At 60.1% G+C, this 19,852-nt stretch overlaps 1 protein-coding gene across 2 annotated transcripts; it reads right to left on the reverse strand.

Moving 5' to 3' along the window:
* Positions 1-2,035: 2,035 nt before the first annotated feature.
* Positions 2,036-17,966, reverse strand: NLGN3 (neuroligin 3). Of its 2 annotated transcripts, XM_065729334.1 has the most exons (7): positions 17,942-17,966; positions 17,158-17,866; positions 11,150-11,209; positions 8,852-9,001; positions 7,332-7,517; positions 3,301-4,090; positions 2,036-2,934 (listed from the first exon to the last, which is right to left on the reverse strand). In XM_065729334.1, exons 2-7 carry the CDS (start codon positions 17,633-17,635, stop codon positions 2,097-2,099), a joined length of 2,502 nt encoding a protein of 833 aa, XP_065585406.1. In that variant the 5' UTR covers positions 17,636-17,866; positions 17,942-17,966; the 3' UTR covers positions 2,036-2,096. The 2 variants fall into 2 exon arrangements, with proteins under 2 accessions (XP_065585406.1, XP_065585407.1); XM_065729335.1 differs by lacking the exon at positions 11,150-11,209.
* Between the last annotated feature and the right edge of the window lie 1,886 nt (positions 17,967-19,852).

Here is a 19,852-nt window from a genome sequence, read left to right on the forward strand (position 1 = left end):
CCAGTTCTCTCGCAGCTGGCGGAACGCGGCGTCCGATGGGAGCACTGCATGGGTGTGAGCAGAGGGCACTGAGCTCGGGGCAGCGCTGGGTGGGGCCGCGGGGTCAGGATTTGGGGTGGGGAAGGATACCAGCTGGGCATCCCTCCATCAGCCCCATGGCAGAGGGTCGGCAGCTCGCGGGTGCCCCCCGCCTCGTGCTGACTGCGGAGTGAGGACCCCAAAAAGCAGCACCCGTGCAGCAGCGCCTGCCCCCCTCCCCCCCCCAGCCCTAGCCCTTGGCCCAGCTCTGCTGCTGCACTGCCTGGAGGCGATTCAGGCCTCCATGCCTGGTTGCCATGGCAACTCCAGTGGAAATTACATTAAAAAGCAATGAAACCAGCAGATTTCTGATCGGCGAGCGGGGGAAGGGGAGTGGGGCTGAGCAGGGCGGGAGGGGGCACTGTGGGGCATCTATGGGGCTGGGGAGGTCCTGCACAGGGCTGCAGTGCCATGGGGATCCAGAAGGGCTGGGACATGCAGAGTCCCCACCGTAGCACCAACGCCAGCAGTGCTGGGGACAGGTGGCACCTTTGTCTGGGTGGGTCAGGGCCGTGGGAACCCCCAGTTTGGGGCGTCCCCGTGCTCCACTCCGTCCCCTGCACATTTCAAGGAGAGGCAAGACACACCGCTATTAAAAATATCACTTCTGTTTTATTTGGAATTTGTTACTCTGAGCGGGTGACAGGGTATAAATACATTCTCCAACCCGCACCCTCACCCCAAACCAGGGCTGTGTGGGGCCGCGTGGGGCTGTGTGGGGTCGGCCGGCACCGGTGCGTCACGGCCGCCAGCGCGGGCAGCGTCTGCCAGCCGGACCGGGGCTGAGGGTGGCATCCCTGCGGGGACACGGGACCTGTCCCCTCCTCCTGTGCCCAGGGTGACCGCGCTGGAGGCCAAGCCAACCCCTGCCCTCACTGCTCCTGGACAGCTCCTTCCCCACGTCCAGCCCCGAGCTGCCCGCTCCCTGCAGCTCTGCGGGTGCCCCAGCCCTGGAGCGGGTGCCCTGCCCCCAATGTCCCCATGGCTGCGGGCACACCCTGGCAGTGGTCATGGGGTGGTGGCGAGGTGGGGAGCAGGGCAGGGTGGCTGTGGGTGGCTGCCCTCCGGCAGCGCGCGCGCGTCCAACCCCATCAGGTGACACCACAGGGGGCTGAGGGCGGCTGGGATGGGGCAGAGAGGCCGTGGGACGCCTGTGGCCGGGCCCCAGAGTGGGCTTTTTTGGCTGAGATCCGTGGGCACGGGTGACAGAGGAGGGAGAATATCAAAAATACAAAAGAGTGCGGCCTCGCGGCGCGGGAGGCAGGGCCCTGCCTGGTGCCTGGTGCCCACCAGCCCCGTGCACGGGTACTGGGGCCGTGGGGCCGTGTCGGGGCCGGCACCGCGCACACACGCTGGGGTTCTTCTAACTGGCTTTTTATTTTATATCAAGAACACTTGGTTTAAAATCTTTACAAAGGACAAAACGCGGCGACTCCGTTAGTGTGTAAAGAACTAAAGATCTGCTTTAAAAAACGTCTCTGCAAAGAGAAACGACTGACACAAAAGAGATTCTCTGCAGCGCAAAGAGGGGGCAGAGGTGCCACGACCCCCACGGCGGGGCGGCTCCCCGGCTCCCAGCGCCCGCACCCAGCGCGAGGCCGAGCCCCTGCCCGCTGCCTCTGCCCTTAGCACCATGGCACAGTGACGGAGCCTCATCCACGGCGCTCTGGATGCCAAACCTCCCCCCAGAGGGACGCCCGGCACCGCTGCTCGCCCGTCTCGGGGTGCTCGGTGGGCGCGGGGGATGGGGTGTCCCCATGGTTGGGGGGCACAGCCCCGGTGGGGCCCTCCTGCCGGGAGCCGGAGAGTTGAAGCACTTCTCAAAGTTAGAAAGGAATGAAAGAAAGCGCCGAGGGAAGCGGGTTGGCCGGCGGCAACCAGGGCCCGCAGGTCTGGGCTCAGTGTCACACCGTCCGTGTGTGCCACCCCCGTCCGTCCGTGGGCTCCCGCCGGTCCCTCTGCCAGTGTCTGCCGAGTGCGTGTGCGTGCGTGCGTGTGTGTGCGCCGGCCGCGGGCAGCTATACCCTGGTGGTGGAGTGTGAGTGCGGGAGCCCCGTGCTGTTGAAACCGGCGGCGAAGGTGTTGTAGGGGTGCAGGGTCTGCAGCCCCACCAGCGAGTTGGGGATCATGGTGATGGTGTTGGGCGTCATGAGCGGGATGTCGTCCGGGGAGCGGCGCAGCGTCAGCGTGTAGTCGGGCAGGGCGGCGAGGCGCAGGGTGTCGTGGGGTGGCACGGCCTCGCACTCGTGGTGTGCCTGGCCGGCCTGCAGGGACGGCATCTCCTCGTCGGGAGCGTGGGCGATGTCGTTGGCGGCTCCACGCTGCGGGCTGGGCTGCCGGTGCGTGTCCTGCCGCCGCTTGTCCTTGCGGTAGTAGAGGGCGGCGAAGGCCAACACGTTGAGGAAGAGGAGCGAGGCGCCCACGGCGATGGTGACGCTGAGCTCGGTGGAGTAGTCGCGGGGGCTCTCGAGCAGGGTGCCCGCCTCCTGCTCCGGGCTCCACTTCTCCTTGCCGTTCTCGCTGTTGTAGGCGGGTGAGATGGCGGGGCGCTTGGTGGTCCAGATCTTGCCATTGGGACGGCGGGTGATGTGGGAGTTCTGCGTGGTGTCAGGCGGCGGCACTTTGGTGGTGGTGGAGGTGTAGTGGAACATGTCGTGCAGGTTGTACAGGTGGGGGACCAGGTGCTTCCAGAAAGCCACCTTGGTGGCTCGGTAGTGGTCGCGCACCCGCGGCTTCAGCCCGATGTGCAGGTACAGCTGGTCGCGGGGGTTGTACTTGGACCAGGCCACCTCCTCAAACCTGTTGGCCTTGGTGTGGATGAACTTGGTGTCCTGGGGGACGGGCTTGTTGGGGTCCCTGCGAGACACAGACAAAACAGAGCTAGCACTGGGCAGGGCCGGAGAGGCGAGGTGAAAGAGCCGGCTACCTCCGGATAAACACAGGGAGGCACAGACGGGCAGCACTGCAAACCCTGAGTCAAACCTCACCCCTGATAACCATGACCAAGTGGCTCCCACACCCCTGCCCTCAGCTGAGATTGGAGCCCCGTCCTGGGCTGACGCTGACTACAGCCGTGCCAGGCTGCAATTTCCCTGCCCACGGCAGGAGCACGAGCAGCCAGGCCCACAGACCTCCAGGTGCAGGGGGCTCACACCTGGCCTGCCACCCTGCCTCAAGCACAGACCCCCAGCACAGCCCCGCTCCCCACCCTGCCCCGCTCACCCTGTCTTGGCAAAGTTGGTCCAGTAGGTCATCACCACAGCACTGAGCATGACGTCGTTCTTGGAGAAGTTGCAGGGAAAGAGGTCTGTGGGGCCAATCATGGGGATCCCGAACACGTAAGGCACCTCATCCCCGTGGGCCGCGTCGGACCATGCGGGCTTCATCAGGCTCTGGCAGTGGTGGTAGAAGGCGTAGAAGTAGGTGGGGGAGCCGTAGCGGGCGTGCAGGTCAGCTGTCACCACCGACGGCTCTACCCACTGGTGGTCGGTGAAGAGGGCCACCAGGGTCTTGCGGCGCGTCTCGGGGTTGTCCCTGTCGGCCCAGTCTGTGTACATGAACTTGATGGTTTCTCGCAGGGTGTCCTTGCCCTCGGGGTAACCGTACAGATTGTCTACGAAGTTGGAGACCGAGTAGTCAAAGTCGCTGCCCGAAACGCCATCCTCGGGGTCCACCACGCCCTCCACGAACTTCAGCCCCTCGCCTTGGTTGACGCCCAGCATGATGTCGTAGTTGAGGAACTCGCCCTGCTCCATCAGGATCTCTGGGTCGTCTGGGATCACGTCCCCGTCGATGACCGGCCCGAAGGCCACGTGGTAGCGGGCCGGCTGGATGTCTTGTTCCACCAACTCCTTGGCACTCTTCTGCCGCAGGCAGTCCACCATATCCACCGTGTCCAGCACGTTGCAGCCCACCTTGTCAGCCAGCATGCTGGTGTACTTGACGGGCTGGTAGTTCACCGCCCAGCTGGAGAGCGCGGAGCCGCTCTGGATGATGGCTCTCTGGAAGAGACCTGCAAGAGAAGCAAGGAGCTCGGAGACGCTCCAACACCTCGAGGCTGCAGCGGGGTGCTGTGTCCCATCTCGTGGGGATGTCCCAGCGTCTCATGGGGACATTCATGGTTGTGTCACAGCCAGAGCTCGTGGAGCACCGTGATCCATCCCCGCCATCACGCGGAGCACCCGCTGCTGCCATCCTCCACCCTGGGGTGGGACCACGCGGCAGCAGCGGGAGGGTTAATCCCTGCTCGGGGACACTTAACCCTGCGTGTCCCACCCGCCGCTTTGTCAGGGTCCCCCTCACCCCCCTCCCTGCCACTTCCTGCCCAGCTGGGGCTGCTTGGTGCCAATCCGGCCCCGCAGGAGCACGCTGCCAGATGCACAAAGAGGGCCTTTCTGCCACCGGGAACACAGAGGGAGTGGACTTTCGCCCTGGAAAGCGGGGCCACAAAGGCCCTGGCCCAGGCGGAGGAATGCGTGGCTGGGCTCCAGCCCCATGTCAATGGCGCTTGTGCTCGGAATACAAAGGGCTGCGAGGAAGCGGAGCCTCCGGGGCGGTGCAAGGCGGCCGAGCTCGGGGTGCACCCCACGGTCTCTGCTCTCTGGCCAGCCCTCCCCTGCTCCCCTGTGCCTCTCTGGACCCTGGCACTCGATGGCTGCCAGATTCCGTTTCATGTACGGTGCAGGGTGCAGCAGCAGCGCGGCACGGCGCATGGCTGAGCTCAGAGTGCTGCAGGAGAGCCGGCTGCACACCTGAACCCCGTGCAGCTTCGCAGGGAGCGTGTCCCCTCCTGCAGCAGCAGAGCTGGGAGGATCCTGGCTACCAGCCACAGTCCCCTTAGCTGTCTGCACGCACAGTCCTTGCTCTGCCAAGTACCTGACGTACAGTCCCATGCGCTGGGACAAAGAGAAGTCACAAGCTCTGTTTGTCACCTCCCAGTGCCCTAGAAAGCAGTACCCAGCCTACAAGCCTGAGACTGTCCGGGGGCTTGCTTGCTCTGCACCATCACCCACCATCAAGCAGCTGATGTGGGGATTCCCTGAGCCACACTGGGTGCTTCCAAGGCGAGGTTCCTCCTTACAGATGCTCCCCACAGCAGCAGCTATTGACCCCGCCAGCAAGATGCTGCCCACTGGGAACTGGCCATTTCCCACCAAGGTGACAGCCCCCCCCATGCTCCCCCCAACCTTTATTGGGGAGAGAGAGACAGCACTTTGCTTCTTGGTGAGGAATCCACCTGCTAGCAAGCAACAGGGCTGGCAGGGGAGCTGCGGGTCTTCCTGGCAGTCAGACACAGCGTGTGCAGCACCAGCCTCCCATGTCTGCCTCTCGCCGCGCCTGGCAGAGCAGGCACAAATTAGCTGCTTCATTAATAGCTCTTGATCACTACGTGTTTTATTTTGATCCGATAAAAACAAACCCGCCCGGTCTCCAGGCTGCGTCTCGGCGTGGCTTCCCTGCTGCGCTGCAGGGATGGCCCTGGGGAGATGGGTGCCCTGGAGCGGGGCTGGATGAGGGCATTTCTGTGTCTGTTTGTTCTGATGCAGTGCTGGCTGCAGCATCAGCATCTCCCCTCCCTCCTCGCTGCGTTCACAGCCGAGGTGCTGAGGGAGCTGGGAGCCCGGCACCAACGTGATGCAAAGGACACAGCATCCAGACACAGGGTTTAGTGGCAGAAAGCCTGGTGTCGCCCAAAAAGTGCTGTGCTGGGTTCTCCAACCGTGGATGGAAAGCCAGCGAGCAGCTGCAGTTGTGCTGGGGAAGTAATTGCTGGTATCCCCAACACGCCCAGCCTCTCTCCACGCTGCCAGCTGCCTCTCCAATTCAGTTTGGTCAGAGAAAACCCTTCTCTCTGTGTAGGAACTTTCAGACTGCAAAAGACTTGTGCATACGCTGCCCTAGGTGCCATGCACCTGCAGGAGGGCTTGTGGAGCCCCAGGTGCTCATCCATGTGAGTCCCTGTGCCACAGTGTCCCCTGCGTGCAAGTGGAGCCCATCCTGATGCTCAGGAGTCTGCAGAGATTTGCCCTTGCTCCTTCATTGCACAACACCAGATTTCCCAGCCCACACAAGCAAAGCATCTCCTGGTTTTACCATAGAAGGTGTCTCCTCCTAATACCCAGTCGTGCTTGTACAAGTGACCTGAAGAGGATGGGGTGATGTCCCCAGCAGCATCCTGCTCAGGGTCAGCAGGAGGAGAAGCACTGACTGTGCAGAGCAGAGGCTCTGACTTTGGGCACTGGGCACTCACGGAGGAGCATGGACTGATGATCTCACAAGCGTCCTGAGATCCTGAGGCAGCACAGAAAGCAGCTTACTCACAGCAGGGCTGTGCTCAGAACACACTGCCAGGGCTGGACCACTGCAGCTTCACCTTTCTTCTTGTTTCCAAGCCTTTCACCTCTTTGCAAGGCCATGCTTTTGTCCAGGCTGTCAGGACACAGCTGATGATGACAGCAGAGCAAGCAGGCTGACTCTAATTTCCTTGGTTCTTGTACCAAACTGGTTCAGCAGGACAAGACAGCATGGGGAACTTTGCTCCCACCACTAACAAGTGCTCAGCATCTCCCAGCAGCCAGCATCAGCCTCGTGCTGGACGTGGCATCTCTACAGAACAGACGGTGCTGCTGGCTCTGATGCAGACACCTTCAGAGCAGTTTGGGCTGAGATCACCACTGCTTTGAATATCAGGATGATCGGTCCATCCTTCATCCCCCCAAGGCTGGAGGAAAGGCTGAGCAGCTCCTCTGCCCCGTGCTGACTTTCTGAAAGTTTCCTTCCTTTGTGCACTCCTGTGCCCACACGCAGGGATGTGGTACTGTGTGAGGGTAACTGGCTGTTGCATGCGCCCCACGGAACTGCTCCCTGGCAGCCCGGTGCCCTGCGGACCACACTCAGATCAGCTTTTCCTCCTGCCATTTTCTGTAGGAAGCTGAAGGCAGAACAACTCTTCTCTGTTGGCTGAAAATCTCCTTTCCATTTTTCAATGTAAATTTATTCGCAGGTGTTTTATATTCACTTGCTCTTACACGGGCACAATCTTGTAGCATAAACAATTCCTTTCTTTACCTGGAGCAAACAGTCCACTGTATTTACAGTGTGATATCAACCCCATCACCTCCATCTGCGTCGTGCAAATTTCAGCACTCCCAGACCTCTGCTCTGGTACCACGGGGGCCTCACTCACTCTGCAGGCTCACACCCAGCTTTGCCCTCACTCCAGCAGCAATTCCTTGGCACGGCCAGCACCTTACCTTCCGAGTGGTGGGAGAGGGTGAGCAGGCTGACGCAGGAGGCGCCGATGCCGGAACCGAAGACGGTGATGCGCAAAGGATCGCCACCGAAGAAAGCGATGTTCTCACTGACCCAGCGCAGCGCCTGGATCTGGTCCAGCAGCCCATAGTTGCCTTTGGCAGCCTGGTCCCCCGTGCTCAGGAACCCTGAGGGCAAAGCAGAGCCCCGTTAGTGATGGGGGGAAGCAGGCGGACCTCCCACCCCTCCCTGAGTATGGGGGAGAGCCTATGGGATCCCGTCCCACCGTGACAGCGCTGATCACACGGGGCTGGGGGGCGAGGTGGAGCCACTCCAGGCACAGATGGAGTGATGGGCACCAGCTCTGCCCTACTCCGACCACCACCCACACTAACAACGGTCCAAGACATCTCCTACACGTTCCAAAGAAAGCTGAGAGTGTCAGGGAGCAGAGTGCATGCACAGCCAATGGAATAGCATGGTCTGGAGGTGCTCTAGAAATGCAAGGAGGTGGGCTGAGCAGAGAGGAACCGACTGCAGCTTAAAACGCAAAGACTTTCTGTGAGGAAGATGCTGAGAAATGCTTTCAGTAGTAAAGGTAACACCCAAGATAAGCTATCAGTGTTTTGTTTGCCTTGACTCAAAGCAGGAAGGCAAAGCCATGGTGCTGAGGCCAAATGCAGGTGGGTAACCTGGCAGGGGGGAGTGGTGCTGCTCCGGCTCTGGGGGTATTCCTGCCCGCACACTGAAGCAGTGGAGATCTCACACATCTCAGTGGAGATGCCAAAGTCAGACTTCAGATCGTACTTCAGGTTTCTTAAATTTGCACTGTCTATCTGAAAGACCTGAATTTTAATATCGAAAGGTCTCAAGCATGTTTGTTTTTACAGAAAAGCTCATCTTCTACTGGGTAAATCCAAGCAAGACTGCTGATCTGCGACTGACATCCCCAAGAGGAGGTTGGGCACAGGGGCTGTCGGAGGGATGTGGTGCCCAGGTGTGGGGCAGTGAGCCCCTGAGCTGCGAGCAGCAGAGCCCGTGGGGTGGTGTGGATGGACTCTTCCCCAGGAAACCCCTGGAGGGCTGAGCATGGCTCCATGCGTCTCAGGAAACCACAGAGAGAGCAAAATCAATCTTACAACCCTCCTGTTTCCTTCCCCAGGGGGATGCATCTGGGCTCGTGCACTGCCCATGTAGGGTGAGGGGAGCTCCTGGACCTGCCCCAGCCCTGGACACAGGCTGCTGGAGCACAGGCACTGCTGCTGGCTCTATGGACTCCACGGGGCAGTGAGGCAGCGCCCGCTGGCAGCTCGGCGCTCCGAGCACTCTCAGGAGGCGATGCTGCGTAAACACATTTATTATTTATTTAGCCACAGACCAATATTTGCTTTCAGCTGAGCCAGGTTGTGTAAAAGAGCCCGGGTGGCCGGTGCCAGGAACTTGACCACACTGCTGTGTGCACTGCCACGTGGCACGGCACTCGGCCACCTCCCTGTCCCCTGTCCTGCAGCGCAGCCCGTACCGAGCACTCCAACGCGGTAGTTGAGAGTGATGACAATCACGTTCCCGTAGCTGGCCAGCACGCTGCCGTCGATCATGTTCCCCGTGCCCTCCATGTATGAGCCACCGTGGATGTACACCATCACCGGCTTGGCCCCGCTGTCCCGGATGTCTGGAAGGAGAGGAGGTTAAACACAGGACCCCGCTGGCGACCGCAGCACCCTGCCAAGAGGCAGACCACAGAGAGAGGAGGGCAATGCCAGCTGCCAGGACCAGGGAGGGGGCTGCAGCAGCCAAACCCAGAGCCCAAAGCCACGGCACGAACCTGACAATCCCCCTAACCCTGTCAGCCCTTCCATGGTAGGCAGCCACTGTCCCCATCCCAGCACTGCTGTCCCCCTGGGGCAGGAGCTGCCCAGAGTCTCAATGAGTGCAGGGGAGGCACCGGGCAGACCCAGCTGCTTTTCCCTGGAGCTGAGCTCTGGTTGCAGGTGGGAGCTGGCACCTCCATGGAGGCAGTGGCTGTAGGGCACCAACAAGACTGGGGGTGCTCCCGGAGTTTGTCCCTGTGTCCCCGTGGCCCCAAGCCCTCGGCTCCGGGAGTGCTGGCAGCTGGCATTGAAGAGGGGCAGGGATGGGGTGTGCAGGACCTGGAGGGCGGGGGGGCACTGGTGGGTGCTCCCACCTCTCACTCACCCGCCTCCCCACCTTCCCAATTGCCCAGGGAGGCAGAAACCTGCCGGCTGCCTGGATGAGAACCCATGGCACCCCAGTGCCCGGACACAGACATGGCGATGAGCAGACAGTGCGTGCACGTGTGCGTGTCGGGGAGGTGAGCGCCGAGGCCGGGCGAGGACAGGTCATGAGGCATGGAGTGAGGATGGGGAATGGGACCTGAGGGCCGGGGAGAGAGCACCGGGGGGGAGTCTGGGGCGAGGAGCAGCCATGTGCTCCCTCTGTCTTTGCTATTCTGGTCCCAGGGACATCCCTGCCCATGCTCAGCCCCTGGCACATGTCACCCACATTGCATGGAGGCGGCTGCACACATCAGGGTGCCAGCTCCTGCATGCCCAGCCCTCTCCAGTGCCGATGGACTTTGCTCTCCTTTGTGCTCACCTGCACCCAGTGCTGTGCACTGGTGGGCACTGGCTGGCACCAGGCACAGCTCTGCCCCTCCTCAGCTGCCCCGACCACAGCTCCATCCCCACCACCCCGCACACCCCACCATCCTGGCCGCCCTGCAGCCCTCTGCCAGGAAAGCTCCTCCTGGGTGAAACCCCAAGAGCTCCAACACTCATTCCTGTGCAGCTCTGTCCTCTCCCCACTGCCACATGTCACCACCGAAACAAGAAGGGACAGCCCTGTATCAGAACGGCAGCAAAATGCAGTGGCAGAGCAGGGAAAAAATGGTTCCTAATCTTTGTGGCACAGTTCAGCGTGCAGGGATTTTCCGCAGTCAAATCACTTAGGATGGATGCCAGTTTACGCCCTGCTACAAGAGATCCTGGGGCACAGGTTACTGGGAGAAAACAACAGGTTTTGCTGCTGCCAATGAACTGGCTTTTCATCTGCTTCCCAGAACCCAAACACCATCTGCCAGGACGGGCTCTGGGCTCATGGACAGCCCACGAGGTCGCAGTGCCCTCTCCGTGGCACAGCTGCATCCTGGCTGAACTCCTCCTCACATCCCTGCGACAAAACAGACCGAGCCCAGGCCCTGCGGCCGAGCAGCTCCACGTTACCAAAGACCTGCAGCTTTCTTAACCTGGTGGCAACGAATCAAACCTGTTTGACATTGCACTCCCACTGGCACAGATGCAGTGGCACAAGCAACACCTTGCGCTGGGAAACAAAGGGGCGCAGCTCCCCCAGCTGGGGCCGGGCACAGGGCGGTGGCACAGCTGTCCCCACTCCTGTCCCAGAGTGGGAGCAGGTGGGAGGAGAGAGCACAGGCTCCCGTTGTGCATCACTAAGTCTGGAGGGATGAGGCTGGAGGTGGAATATGACCGGGCTCGGGGTGAAATGGGCCCAGGTGCCCGAGGTCTCCTCTGCTCCCAAGCTGCCATGCTTCCTCCCAGCCCTCGCTCGAGCGGAGCGGGGCAGCCAGCAAACTTCTCCTGCTGCAGCACGACCCCACAAGCTTCCCACGAAGGAGAGGATGGGGCTGAGCCCTGCACAGCCGGCCCCCCTGCCCCCCGCCCCGCGCAGCTGCCCAGCGCCGAGACAGACACACACGGGGCTCCCTGGGGACGGCAGCGGATGGCGGGCATACGGAGTTGCTTTGCGTGTCATGCAGTGGCAGCCTCGAGCACAGAAATACCTTCGTCTTCATCCCCGTCATTATCCGCTAAGTCCTCTCCCTGTTTCTTAGCGCTGGCTCCTAGGGACCAAACACGAGGAGACAGAAAAAAAAAAAAAAAAAAAAAAAAGAAGAAGGAAAAAAAAAAAAAAAAAAAAGGAGAAAAACAACAACAACAAAACAACAAAAGAAAAGAAGAAAAAGAAAAAAAAAACACAAAAGAGAATTCAAAAATAGCATGATAGCAGAGACGGTGGGGCCAGGCCTGTGCCCCACAGCGCTGCTGGCTACTCACACTGCACCTCTCCCAGAGCCACGGCACGGCGGGGGCAAGGCTGCCCCGGTGCTGCAATGCTGCTCCCCGGGCCCTTCCCAGCTCCTCCCCGGGGTGCAGGGACCGGGAGCATCCCAAAGCGGTGTCCTCATCCGCCACCAGCACAGCCGACGTGCCGGGTTACCCCGCAGCCCTGCCCACCGCCCTGTGCTGAAAACTGCCGGCTTGAGACGGGGGCTTCCCCGTGCCACAAGAGATATCCGTGTCTGTAATGTCCTGAATGACTTTGTGGGTTGTCCTGGAGCCCTGGTCCTGTCTGCACAGCTCTGCCCGACTTGCCCACGGGGCAGCTCTATCAGGGGAAGTGTAATTGCCTCTTGGAGAGAAAACCCAAAAGCCTGGCTGGGGAGAGCAGCCCCGTCCTGCTCAGAGCACAGACCTGGGGTGCAAAAGGGGAGCACAGTGCTCCGTGCCATGACCTTCTGGACAGTGCCCAGAGGAGCAAGGAGAAGATGTCTGGGAAATCCATCAGATGAGCCAAGTTTGAGGAAGAGGAGGCCATCCAAATGCTGAGAGCAGGGAGCTGTGTTCACAGCCTCCCCAGGCAGGACAGGCCCCAGCAATGACACGGAGAGTGACTCCTGCTCCACTGGGCAGCAGCTGTGCCCCACAAGGCAGATTTAAGCCAGTCAAGAAAAGTTCTTTGGCAGAAAGGGCAGAAGAGCAATGGAAGATGGTCTGGGGAGGAGGTTAAGGAGAGGCATGACAAATGCTGGGCACAGGTCAGGCAGAGCAGCTTGCCCCAGGTCAAGGACGGCACCTGATGTTCTTCAAGTTCTCCTTCCAACCCAGCACTCCTGCCTCCTCCAGCCTCAGCCCACACAGTCTCAACAGCCCTGTCCTGCTGCATCCCCCCCCATGCACAGCCCCCAGCCTGACTGCAGGCATGAGCTGGAGCGGGGGCTGCGGGTTTGACCAGCTACATCTTTGTTAGGGAGCTGTGAGCCCACAAAGCACTTAAACAATGAACCCGTGCAGCATTGCTCCTGCCTCCCTGGTAATACACAGGGAGAGGGATTTTCTCTAATGAATGCTGCAGGCAGCAATCCTTCATCTGCCCTGTGCTTTGGAGCTGTGGGAGGGCAATGGACACCCTCTGATGGGAGCACTGCATGGGGATGGATGTGGCTGAGGGCAGCCATGGCACATCAGTGAAGGCAGGGATAATAAGGCTAAAAGAACCTGAGCCTTGAGAGGAGGAGACAACTTCAGAGAACAATGGAAAGCAACAATGGGAAATGGGGTGAGAGTGATGCACTTGGGGACAGTGAGAAGAGATGAGATCCCTGCATGGCGTGTTCAAACCAAGAGCCATCCCTACTGGCAATGAGGTGCCAGGGTGGCCGTGTTTTTGGGGTCCTGCTCCTGCCAGCAGCAGATTCTGCAGCCAAGCATCCTTTCTGCCTCACAGCCACGCTGTGCCAGCAGCCAATATCACATCTATAGCAAGTCCAGCTCCGTCGCTCACCTCTACAACTACCCACCATTGCCCCACAGCTCATAAGAGAAATTACAGATTAAGTGCTCCCACGCCTTCCTTGCACTTTGCTCTGCCACCTCCCTGTGTCTGCTGTTGCAGCACGCAAGGCCGCTGCTGTGAGATGTTCTCTGCATTGCTGTGGGCTGCAGCCCCCAGCCCAGTGCTGCCCTCCTGACTGCTCCCAGGGGGCTGCTTTGGTTTGAGCTTCTTGGTGATGGAAGAAAAAAACAAAGCACTTGTGGTTCCTGCTCTCCTCACCCATCAAAAATTCATTCTGCTCACCTCGTGCGAGTGCCTGTTACGCTGTTTAACTGAAAGCTGACTGTGGAGTGACATTGTTTGGGCTGATAGGAAGGATGTATGCTCTTATCTGGAGTCCCTAGAAAGATTTAAGCTCAAGTTTAGGAAAAAATAAAATAAAATCAGTTTTCCTTAAACAGGAGCATCCGCACCAGATTTATACTATCTTAAGCAAACTGTTGCAATAGCACTGACGCCAGTGCAAACAGTGATAAAGAGGGCAGGGATCTCAGCTCCTTGCAGCCATCGTGCTCAGCACGGCAGATAAGAGAGAAGGAGCTGCATCCAGCGGCCAAGCAGGAGCCTTTCCCCGTGCTGCCCTGTCCCTCCCTGCCCCTGAGCAATGCGGAGGAGCCATCTCCATCCTCCAGGAGCTCCACACCAGGGCTGGCACAAACAGTGAGCCTCACTCTGAAGCAGGAGGGCACAGAGGTGGTAGTGAGTCCTCAGCCACGCCGGGGAGGCATCCATAGACCCTACACTGTGTGCACGTACGCGCTCCTCTGGTGGGCAGAGCTTCATTTTCACAGCAAAACATGAGCAGCAGCTGAGCTAGGCACTGACAGATCCTCTGCACAGCTCACAGCTAATTATTCCCCAGGCACTGCTGCCCTGCCCAAGAGAGGGACCAAAATGCACCCGAGTGGGAGACAGGGACATTTTTTGTCCTGTGGAGGCAGGGATAAATGCTCACAAATTCCCAGCCCTTTGGCTGCTATGAAATGACAACAACAGCAAGGTGGGAGCTGAGGTATTTCGAACCACCGACATCTCACACGGCCCCCTGCTCTCTGAGAGGACAGCTTATCGACCAGTCGCACCAAAATGGTCTTAGAAATAATAATCAGGAGCATTCCTGAACAAGTCGATGTTCAAATGGCACCAAGTCTGAACAAACAAGCACTGCGGGCGTGTTATCCTCGCCCTAAGCACTACATACCCAGGACACTCAGAGCTAAGCAGAAGGGGGGGATGGGGGGGGGGAAGCCTCAGTGCCTCTTCACAAGTTATTCAATTAATTCGAGTCAACAGACACCAGTGCAGTGGCCGGAGCTGAAGGGCAGCAGCAGCAGCGTCTGGGTGCTTTAATCCTCCGCGTGTCACGCCTGGATGCCCAAATCGCTGGCTCTGCCCATCCGTGAGTCAGCGGGGCAGGAGGAGCATCCCCGCCAGCTCCCCAAGAGCCTCAGCCGAGCAGGGACCCGCAGCTGGGCCACCAAACGCATCCACAGAGGGACTGTGAAGGAAGAGCCAGCGAGCAGAGCTGCTGCAGGGCAAATCCGGGGGGGAGAAGGTGCCTGAGGTGCTTCATCGTGCCTTGTGCCACCCCTTCTCCTGCCTTCACCCGGGCCCTGAGGAGCTCCCGTGGGGACTCCAGCCCCAGAGGGGCCAGGGAAGGAAGCACTTTGAAGTGGCTCGGTGTCGCTGGCACAGCCTGCGCCGGAGGCGGCGTGCGGAGACTCCCTAATGTGCCAGCCCTTTCAGAGGCAGCCTTGGCACTCAGAGAGATGGCGTGTGAATAGCCAGGACAGCGACAGGAAAAGCAAAGCAAAGAAACCAAACGACAGAACTCGGGGGGGGGGGGGGAAGGAAAAAAAATAGAGTCGCTGGAAGGAAAGAGCTCCCCAAACCTCCGAGCCCAGCTGTGCCAGCCCCACCAAACGTGGGGGCATGAAGAGAAAAGCAGTGGGAGCGGAGTCCCCACTGTGTAGGACACCCAGGATGGCAGTGGGGAGGTGGGGAGGGCAGCTCCAGCCAGGCAGAACACCCCCTCCTGCACCTTTCAGAAGAGCTGGTCGGCCTGGCCACGGGCATCTCGGGGCAGCAGGGAGGATGGAGTGATGCAGGGAGCAGCGTGGGCTCTGCCTGCTTGTGCAGGGCTGGGCAGTGGGACCGAGGGAGCGCCCTGTCTGACCATGGACTGAGGCAGACTGGGAGGATCTGGTCTGTGGGTCTCTGCTCCCTGGTCTGTGGCACTGGGGATGGATCTGGATCGTTCCAGGGACCCAAGCTGCAGTGCAGCAGGAGGAGCCCCACACAGCCCTGGAGACAGCGGCGAGACAAAGCAGAGCTGTGTCTGCTCTGGAGATGCTCTGCTGCCTCCGGGAGGCTGCAGCTCAGGGAGAATGCAATGTGAGGGGGTGGGGAACAGACCCTGAGCTTGCACAGCCCTGTCTGTGTGCATGTGCATGCATGTACGTATGTAGGTATGTAGCCCCACCAGCACAGCCAAGGGCAGAGAAGAGGCTGGGGCAGAACATGGCAGCTGTTAACCGGTCATGTGAGGAATGATGCTCCAACAGCAGAGCTCCTATTCCTGCTGACCATGGATGCAACTGTGGGAAGAGCTCAGCCTCCTTCTAAGCCCAGGTGCCCCCATGAGTGGGTCAGGATGTGGGGATGGGAGGAAAACCCTCTCTGGGCAGAGAGGCGATGGGCACAGCCCCTCCAGCCCTAAGGGGAGAGGTTTCTTAAGGCGCTCTTCACACCCAGGCGCCTGGGGAGCATGGAGCATGGGCTCAGCTGTTCTGAAAGGCCTGGAGCAACGGGAGCATCCTGCTCTGCCCTGACCCCAGCCCAGCTGCAGCCCAGGGTGGAGGCAAGTGGGAAGCAGGCAGCAGCAGGCAGGGCTGCTCGGGGCCCACGGGCGGTCGCAGCACAGAGAGGAGCACGCCACGGGGCCAGAGAGAACCGACAGGCACCCTCGCACTCTCTCACTCTCTCTCTCTTTCCTCTCTGTGCCTCTCTGCCGGTCGGCTTGCTACATACCTCCTTTCCTACATATTTTCTTGTTGGGCTTTCGGGTGCATTCCTTGGAAATCCGTTTTACTGTAAAATGAATAAAAGACTACAAAATAACAGGAGGCTCCACCGGCTGGGAGTGGGCATGCAATCACAACCACGCTGCCGCCCGCCCGCCGCCCCGGGGACCGCAGGAGGTGGGTGGGGAGCGGTGCCGTGGGAGGAAAACTCCGGGTCTGCCATGCTGGGAAGGTGCAGCTGAGACCCCCCCCCGGGATGGAGGAGTGGGGCAGGGTCTGCTCTGTGCACCCTGCACCCCGGGGATCCCGCAGTGGTGAGGCTGTGATGGGTGCATGGGCAGAGCGTTGGCTCCTCTGCCCTCTACTTACTGTTCAGGTGGGATGTCCTGTGAAGGGAAAGGTTAGACAGGAGGCAGCCAGTGCTGCTCGGCCTCACCACCGTGGGACTGGGTCTGTGCTAGGCTGTGGCACCCTGTGCTAGGCTGCAGCACATTGCACTGGGGCACAGCACCTTGCACTAGGCTGCAGCACATTGCACTAGGCTTAGCCACGGCACACTAGGCTGCAGCTACTTTGCAATGTCCCCCAGCCTCCTGCCTGCACCAGAAAGGGCTTCTCTGTGTCCCCAAAAAGGGCTCTGTGTTCCCTTCCTGGCATGAGCAGCCCAGCCCCAGGAGAGGCAGAGTGTTCCTCCCAGCAGCGGCCGCAGCCCGTGCCCACGGCTAGCACATGGACCTGGGGGTGGGAAAAGGGAGGAAGGACAAACCCGAACCAACTCAAGACAGAACCTGGCACTCGGCACCTGGGGAGCACAAACCAGCTTGTCGCTCTGTGGATCTGCGGTCAGAGAGTCTGATTCAGATTTAGCAACACAAGAAAGGAACCCGTGACGATGCCATGGAGGTGGAGGAAGAAAGAGGGGAGAACCGAGAGGCGTGGAGGGGCGGGAGCACGCGAGACAAAGATGGCAGCTGAGGGCAAGCTGAGTGGCCAGAGGAAGCTTTCCACAAACAGACAGCATGCTGCAGGGTCCACAACCACATGCTTCAAACACAACACCCAGGTGAGACCAACCGCTGCTGGGCAGGGGCAGGGCAGCCCCCCTTACCCTCCCAGAGCGCTCGCTCCTTTAGGTGCCCCACCGGGGACTCACCATCCTCCGTGGGGATGTAGATGTTGAGGTACAGACAGTCCTCGTTGGGGTCCTGGATGTAGGTGGCCACGATATCCAAGTTGGAGGTAAACCAGATGGGCAGCATGATCTCGGGGACGGCGTTGTGGATGTTCTGGGGGCAGACCGGCGAGAAGTGGGTAGCGTTCCTGATGCCCGACCAGGAGGGAGGTGGCTCTGGAGGCATGAACCGCTTCTCCCCAACGGGGGGGGCGGCGTAAGGCACCCCCAGGTACTGATCCACGGGTCCCAAAATCTCACTGGGTAGTGGCACACGCACCCCCCGTAGCTTCCCGTAGTGAGTGTTGACAGTGGGAGAGTAGACCTGGCCCTCCATGCGCACGACCGCCGAGGCGAAGCTCAGGACCCAGAGGGCAAGACGCAGGTCCCAGCCGGCCACCAGCTCAGGCACTTGGAGAACAGGGGGCAAGAGAGGGCTTCTCCAGAGTATCAGCCACATCGTCCGGGAGGAGCAGCACCAACATCCAGGCCTGAAGCTCCTGGGGTGAGGGCTCAGTGCATCCCCATCACAGCAAGCCTCCGGTTGGTCCAGAAGGAACAGCCAAATCCGTGAGGCAGGAGAACCCAGCGACTCAGGGACCTGGAGAGACTTGTCACTGCTCCTCAGAGCATTCAAGCTGCCCTCTGAGGTCCCCCTTCAAATGGCCCGGCTCGGCAGGGATTGCTGATGCTGTGGAGAGATGGAGGGAATTAACAGCAGACTCATCCTGGAAAGGGTGACAGGGCTACGGGCACTCGATCCTACCTGGGCACAAAGTGATCCCCTGCTCAGAAGACCCTGCCATGCCTGGGGAGGAACCAGCGCTCATCTCCCTGGATGAGATGGGCTGGGATGCAGGGGATGCAAGGAAACAGCCGAGGTGCTCTGGGAAATGGAGCAGCCAACACACCCCCAAACACATGCAGACACACAGACAGCACGCATCTCCACTCATGGAGCCGGTCCGTGTCAATGAGAGATTCCCAGCACCACAGTGCAAGATGCAGGATGGGCAGGACAACGACAGCCAGAGTGCCCCAGGGCCACATCCACCCCCATGCCACAGCTGCAGCCCTGCAGCCCCTCCACGTCACCCCAGGCAGGGGGACATGAACGATGTGGGGATGGCCGAGGCCACGGACCCACGGCCGTGTGTCAGCACAGAGCTGCTCCTGGGAGCCCTCGCTGGAGGCTGCCTGGATTCTCAGCGCGCTGCCCTTCCCCTCCCCGCTCCTCCTGCTGCATGCAGGGCTTATGTAAGGGCCTCCCCGCCTCCCCCAGGCTCCCTGCGATGTGCACACCGAGGCCACATTCGCCCATGAGCTCAGCAGCATCGGTGAGAGGCTGCATCCTGTCCTCAGCGGGTGCCTGTGCACTGCTGAGGGCACTGCTCGGGGAGGGGAGCAGAGGCTGCTGGCCTTATCTCAGCCACATCTCCTTACCCTGGCAGGGATGGCAGCAGTGACAGAGCACCTCCATTTCGCCCCAGAGCATCCTCAGGTGCCCACCTGGTAAATCTCTCCAAAGCTCGGAGGGGAGCGGAGTTGCCTTGGAATTATTGGAGCACAAAATAAGGGCTGTGTGCAGATGGAAGGAAGAGGCTCTGTTAAAGGCTCAGCTGGGCAGGGACTCCACGAATGGAGAACACCTCATCCAACGAGGAAAATCCGCAGAGAAAAAAAAAAATACACGGAGGGCGTCTCAAATCTGCACTGCACATGTGCAGGCAATTCACTGCCGGTCATTAAGGAAATGGGCCCGTGCTGTGCCTGCCCTCCTGGTATGCCCAGGGAACACAGCAGGCTCAGAAATCAGTGTCTGACAGGCATAATAAGAAACACTCAGCCCAGAAAATCATATTGCTGCATCCACTCTGCCTGAGCAGCAAGGCTGGGAGAGCAGACGTGCTCCAGAGCCTGCAGACAGCAGCAGTTTCAGATGGGGGTGGGGAGAGAAGTCCAGCAGCAAGGAGTGGCTGCACCCACTGCAACACCCAAGACCTGGCCAGGAGACCTACACTGGTGCACCTTCACCAAAACAGGTGCTATGAAACAACACAGGAGCAAAAGAAGTGTACATGGAGGCAGGCGAGGTGCTCCAGCACCCCGAGCTCTGCTGTTACTGAACCGCTGCCAGCGCTGCCGTCACTGCCCCAGCTCCAGAGAAAAGCCATCATTCATCCCACATTCCCTGCAGTGCTTCAGCACAACACTGAACTGTGCCTTGCAGCACTGCAGGGTGCAATGAGGCTGGGCCCCCAGCAGCATGTCACAGCCGCTGCGTTCTTGCGTGGGCTCTGGAGCTGCTTCAGACCCCACTGCTGTGCACAGTGCTGCTGGAAGGCGAGCTATCCAGCCTACATCATCTGCCCAGGTTCCTTTGGATGACACACGGTAGGATGAAGCCAAATTATTAATGACTGTCGTATCTCATTGGCACGCCTGGAAGACACAGGCAGCTTCAGTAGCGACTGTGACTTCCAGCAGAGCCATTTCACTGCCCAGCCACAGCTCTCGCTCTGCAGGAGCACACACACCACAGCCCTGGGGCTTCCCTGGCTCCAGGCTCTGCCAGAGCCATGGCCACACGTTGCCTTGGGCACGACTTCCCCAGCACAGCCTCAGCTGAGGGTTCTCACAGCAACAGGTATCACGAAATCAGGGCCGAATTCACCAC

The sequence above is a fragment of the Cyrtonyx montezumae genome, unplaced genomic scaffold (assembly GCF_038088225.1).
Source record: "Cyrtonyx montezumae isolate F1298 unplaced genomic scaffold, pur_monq_1.0 scaffold_11, whole genome shotgun sequence".
NCBI lineage: Eukaryota > Metazoa > Chordata > Aves > Galliformes > Odontophoridae > Cyrtonyx > Cyrtonyx montezumae.